Consider the following 6,000-nt stretch of genomic DNA (forward strand, 5'->3'; position numbering starts at 1 on the left):
TGGCACAGGGTCAGGAGAACCCTCCAGCTGAGGGAATGGGTGTCCCCTCCCCACAGCGCCTCGCCAACTCCAAGGCCCACACCTCGCGCTTCATCAGCGCCAACCTGCCCTGCAACAAGTTCAAGAACCGCCTGGTGAACATCATGCCCTACGAGACCACCCGCGTGTGCCTCAAGCCCATCCGCGGCGTCGAGGGCTCCGACTACATCAACGCCAGCTTCATCGACGGCTACAGGTACGGCCAGGCCACCCTGCACAGGTGCCAGGGGAAAATCCCACCCCACAAATCCCACCCCACACCCAAATCCAGCCTGCTCAGAAGATTTTCCCCCATGTAATTTAAATTACTGATCCCCTAAAGCAGCGCAGCCCTTCCTCAGCTGCAGATCCTGACCACAGAGGGTCAGCCAGGGGTGGATTTTGCTGTTGGGAGGTTTCTAAATATGGATTGGCCTTTTTATTACCTTTGTGATTTGAGGGCATTGCAATCCCCAAAGCTTCCCCCAGGAAGCTCCAGCCCTGGGAGCTGCAGCCCTCCATGGGTGGGTTTGGAGGGAACAAAGCAACTCCATGTGCAGGTTTTCCTCCTGTCCAGGACCAGCAGGGATTAGGGCAGCTCCATGCCTGGAGGTTGGATTTACCCCTTGGAAGTGATATTTAAGGAGAGCCTCACTGTTGGCTCTTTTCTTTTCTGACCACTGGCACCAAAGACATCCCAACCCCTTCAGACCTTGTGCAATCCTAGTCCTTCCCCAGCATTTCCATTTGCTCTCCCAGCCTCCAGCCTTTCTGTGCATTTCCCAAAGCTGCTGCCCGTGCAGTGCTCCCCCTGACCCCTCCTTGCCTTGGGCTCCCCAGGCACCAGAGGGCCTACATAGCCACGCAGGGGCCGCTGGCAGAGACCACCGAGGATTTCTGGAGGATGCTCTGGGAAAACGACTCCACCATCGTGGTGATGCTGACGAAGCTGCGCGAGATGGGGCGGGTGAGTGGGGGCCCAGGAGGGGCTGGGAGGGGAATCCTGCAGGACAGGGACTAACAGGGACCTGTTTGCCCTGGGCAGGAAAAGTGCCACCAGTACTGGCCCGCGGAGCGCTCGGCACGGTACCAGTACTTCGTCGTGGACCCCATGGCTGAGTACAACATGCCCCAGTACATCCTGAGGGAGTTCAAGGTCACGGATGCCAGGGTAGGTGCTGGTGTGGGCTGGGATGGGGCAGGCCAAACTGGGAGGAGAGGGGCTGGCAGAAGACACAGGCTTTGGTGGGCTCAGATGTCCACACTTTCTCTGGGATTATCAGTGGAGGAGAGCTCCTGGAATATCCTGGTTGGAAGGGACCCACGAGGATCATCAGAACAAGGTGGGGGTCGGGCTCTGCTCCCAGGACGAGACAAAACAGATTCAGGCTGTGCTGGGGGAGGCTCAGGTTGGACATCAGCAGGAGTTTCTTCATGGAAAGTGGGAAGGGAAAGGGGCTGCCCAGGGGGGTCTGGAGTCCATGTGCCCGAGAGCTCAGTTGTGATGAGGAACAGAGCACACATACACAGACTGTACTGGAATATTTGTTCTTAAAAACTGAAAGTAGTTTCAAACCTATCTCACTGCCTTGAGTTGCTTTGTTAGAGATGTGCCTGGCTTTGGGGTTTAGCTGCAGATTATTTGAGGTGAAAGCAGAAAGTATTCCCCCTCAAAAGCTGATAAAAATCTTGCAAATTCTGCACCCTACAGAAAATAGCACTTCTGTGGCTGGGAGAGGAGCCACTGTCAGTCATGTTCAAAGGGACAAATTCACTCCAATAATCTTCAATTCAATGTCAGGTTTCTCATCCAAAGGAACATTTCAATACCTCCTGAAATCTCTGTAACAAACATAACCCTCCCTCTCACAGCACAGCTTTTGAGGTTGCCAAAGTATTCCAGAACCTGATAATTCAATTTGCAAGGTTGAGGAGGAGGATGCCTCATCAGTCCTCGTAGAACAAGATTTATCTTCCTGTCAGCTGTAATTCTGACACTGTGGCAATTCTTTGTGAAGATTGATTAGAGAGGCCAACACCTCACCTTGAACGTTCCTTTGCTGAAGACTCCATCTGTGCTGTCTGCACTGGTCAGAGCTTTCAGCACCTGCCAGGATATGGATCTGTGCTGACAGCCTGACTCCAGGAACGTCAAGCTGCAGCACCAGCAGCTTCATCATGGTGGGGCTGGATAATAAATACGGGTGTACTTGGCTACAACACTGAGTTGCCTCAACTTTTCATGCCCTTTAACAAACCAGCAACAAAAATAGGGGGGTTTTTTGTCTTTTCTGTTTGTCGTCACAAGTGCAGATGTTTGACTGTTCCTGTTTTGTCCCCCAGGATGGTCAGTCACGAACTGTTCGTCAGTTCCAGTTCACTGACTGGCCAGAACAAGGCGTGCCAAAATCAGGAGAAGGTTTTATCGACTTCATTGGGCAGGTACACAAGACCAAGGAGCAGTTTGGCCAGGATGGCCCCATCTCTGTCCACTGCAGGTAGGCACAAGGACACACCTCACCCAGATGGGATGTGAGAGAGAAGAAGAAATTAAAATCCAGATATCCCCCCTTTCCCACCCCATCCTTGCAGGGAGATTTTGTGGGGGTGTCAGTGCCAAAGACTTGCCTCTGCCAGCCAAACTGATCTCCCTAGCACTGCCCACAAGGCTTTTGACCCTTTGCATTTAGAGGAGAGGTATGAAATACCTCTGAAGGAGATGGGAACCACAGTGTTATATATACCATGTCTATACAATGTCTATAATATTTGACCTGCAGAATTAGAAGTATTTTTTACCAGTCTCAACCCAATTTACAGCTGGGCTGTGTTTTCTGCTATCAAGAATTGTACCTCCTTACCCACAGGCAGGACAGGATGATCCATTTCAAAAACCCAGTAGTACATATTAGGCCACTGAATGCTGTTTACCACAACCCAAAGCTTTTAACTTTTGAAATTTCAAACATTTTTTGGGTCACACTCTGGCACTTGGGTTATTTCTGGGTATCTCTCCTGGAGGACTGACCCAGGCTCTCCACTTCCAACATGTTCCCAGGGCACAGCTCAGCCCCACCCCTCCCAGCATTTACAGGAACATTTGGGCATTGTAGCACACAATTCCCTGTTTATTTCCTCCCCCTCCTGCAGCGCTGGCGTGGGCAGGACAGGAGTGTTCATCACCCTGAGCATCGTCCTGGAGCGGATGCGCTACGAGGGGGTTGTAGATATTTTCCAGACAGTGAAGATGCTGCGAACACAACGACCTGCAATGGTGCAAACAGAGGTGAGGGGGGCCCTGTCCTGTCCCAGGAATCATAAAATGGGTTAGGTTGGTCTGGGAGGGACCTCAAGCCCCTCTCATTTCACTCCCTTCACTGGCCCAGGTTGCAGCAAGCCCAGGCTGCACTGCTGACTTCACCTAAGAAATACAAACTAAATTAAAAAAAATAAATAAAATTCCTACTGTTAGAAAGCCCCTTAAAGATTCCATCCCAGTCTGGGGCCTCGATTGTTACCCAAGAAGAAGAATCTGGCTGTGGGGCTGACAGGAGAGTGGGGGATGTTCAGCACCTGACAGGCACAGACGTAAAGGGAAGAGCTGGAACTTCCCTCTCCCAGGAGTTCTCAGCTCTTTGAGAATCACAGAGGTTCCTGCTCAGCTTTGTGCTGCCTGGAAAGCAGGACAGGGATGCTGAGGAGCCATTCCCACTTCTGAGGCTGTTTCTCTTTGCTGTTGGCAGGATGAATACCAGTTCTGTTACCAGGCAGCTCTGGAGTATCTGGGAAGTTTTGATCACTATGCAACATAAAAAGCCATCGTTGTGCAGACTCTACCAACCACTTCAGTCCTGGAAGGCCTCTTCTGACCCAGGAGGAGCGCTTGAACTTACAAAACTGACTCAGAAGAAGAACCTTTTCATCTGGACAGTGCATCGGGAGCAGGGGGGAGGATTGGAAGGAACACCCCTGGGGACGTCCGTGCTGTAACCCGGCCCTCGCGGGGGCAGCTCGGGAGGGCTGCTCAGAACTGCTCTGGAACCTCAGGAGGTGTTCGCTGGGGAGGACTGATGGACACGGGGAAACTGATCCAAAAGCTACAACACACCTTGGGAACCGTTTCTGCTGGAGAAGGGAAGGAAAAACCGACTTTGGTTACATCATTAGAGTTCCGTTTATTTACTAATATAGTTGGCAGTCTTTAAAGGAAGTCACTTGCAGAATTGAAGGTGTTCTGTGAAAGAAAAGGAACTAAATCTCAACACTTAGGCAAACTTAGGGTCAGGAGTTCTTCTAGCTGGAGTCTTAATAACCTCAGTATCAGCATTGGGATGATTCTGGGCTTGCAGGCACCTTGCAAACAGCATTCACGGGATGCCCCTGCCACGCCAGAGGTTTTATAGCTCACATTTTGAATACTTGGAACATTCCTCATTTCTTCTAATTCCAAAATTTATTTTTTAGGGTATTTAAAAGGATAGAGAAAGAGCAAGAGTTACAACCCCCAGAGCTGGCTGTGGGGGGTGGCCCCTCCCTGTGCCTGGGCTGGGGTCTCTGCCTGCTGGGTCTGGGCCCCCTCCCAGCACATCTGGCTTTCCTTGGAGCAGGGTGGGACGTCCTGGGAAGAAAGGGAGCCCCTTCCCCAGGCTCTTTGCACATCCACACCCCTCTGCTGCCCTGAGCAGCTGTGTCCCCCTGTTCCTGCCAGCAGCATCTCCCTGCCAGGAGCCCCAGAAACACCTGCAGAAATTGATTTCCAGAATCCAGCTGGTTCCTGGTGCCAGCCCCTCGCCTCTGAACTCGGCAGCTCTCGGGAGCTGCTCCAGGACTGGCCCAGCACCACGGCACCCCTTGCACATCTCCCACATCCCACGGTCCCCAACATGCCCCAGCTGTAAAAGAACTGGGAAAGATCCAGGAAGGTGCATCCAATGGCAAATACTGTGAGTGGCTTTCTTTAAAGTATCGATGTAACTGTAACAAGTGACATTACCTTTTTTTTAAATAGTGTATTTTTTCCTTTTTTTTTTTAAAGACAAAGAATATCAGTCAATGAATTTAAAAGAAAAATTTGCTTATTTGTTCATATTATGTTCAAAGACAGTCTATTTTTTCACTGTAGAAATGTTACGTGTAATGGCTGTGATATATAAAAATGCAGTGCAAATTGCTACTTCTACATATTGCTTTTCTACCATTTAAAAGGTTTAACTTGCTCATGTAAGAACAAAATGTCCTTTACGGATTTTTTTTTATTATTATTATTAATTTTTTTGGGTTCTCTTGTTTTAAATCACAGACATATCCCACGTCCCTGGAAGGGTGGGGAGCAGCAGGTGGAGGGGTGGTGGCAGTGCCAATTCCCTCCCCTTCAGCTGTGGCCAAACAGGGCCAGGGCTGAACTGGGACATTCAGCAGCACCAGTGGCTTTTGCTGACTGGAGACAGAGATGTGATTTTGGAGCCTTGAGACCCATCAGGTGTTTGAACATCCCAGGTGTGTTGCAGGTACCAGCCCTGCCTGTCTCTGTGCTGGTTGTGGCTCCAGTGCCTGGGAGTTTTCCTGCACAGAGCACAGGATATCTGAGAAAAGCCGCCCTGCCCCAAACTCTGCTCACCTCTGCCCTCTCCTTCTTTTTATTTTTCTAGAAGGGGTAATCATGGCCATCAAGTGCTGCCCAGAACCCCCCACACAACCCATTTCCTGTCTTTAACTGAAAAAAAGAAAAAGAAAAAAAAAAAAAAACTGACTGAAAGGCTTCTTCGAGATTTTACTTATTTGTGTGAAAGTTGCCCAAATTTCTAAGTATGTTGCAGCAAAATCTTACTGGACAAGTTGGGGGGAGGGGGGAGGTTTTTTTCTTTGTATGAGAGCAAAGTGCTGTTGCTTTCACACTGTTATTTCAAACTGAAACAGTAAGTGGTTTTCATACCACGGTGTATGTAGATATATTGACTTTGTATTAAAGGAAGATTGTCTGAA

General features: G+C 49.9%; 1 protein-coding gene across 12 annotated transcripts in view; it reads left to right on the forward strand.

The window, feature by feature from the left end:
* The window catches only part of PTPRS (protein tyrosine phosphatase receptor type S), a 143,467-nt gene extending 137,467 nt beyond the window's left edge, over nucleotides 1–6,000 (forward strand). For all 12 annotated transcript variants that reach the window (XM_058858719.1, XM_058858725.1, XM_058858721.1 and 9 more), the window contains 6 exons: nucleotides 57–235; nucleotides 859–985; nucleotides 1,064–1,189; nucleotides 2,362–2,516; nucleotides 3,169–3,304; nucleotides 3,762–6,000. In XM_058858719.1, coding sequence (XP_058714702.1) covers nucleotides 57–235; nucleotides 859–985; nucleotides 1,064–1,189; nucleotides 2,362–2,516; nucleotides 3,169–3,304; nucleotides 3,762–3,830 — 792 coding nt within the window. In that variant the 3' untranslated portion in view covers nucleotides 3,831–6,000. The remainder of the gene's footprint in view (nucleotides 1–56; nucleotides 236–858; nucleotides 986–1,063; nucleotides 1,190–2,361; nucleotides 2,517–3,168; nucleotides 3,305–3,761) is intronic.

The sequence above is a fragment of the Poecile atricapillus genome, chromosome 28, assembly GCF_030490865.1.
Source record: "Poecile atricapillus isolate bPoeAtr1 chromosome 28, bPoeAtr1.hap1, whole genome shotgun sequence".
NCBI lineage: Eukaryota > Metazoa > Chordata > Aves > Passeriformes > Paridae > Poecile > Poecile atricapillus.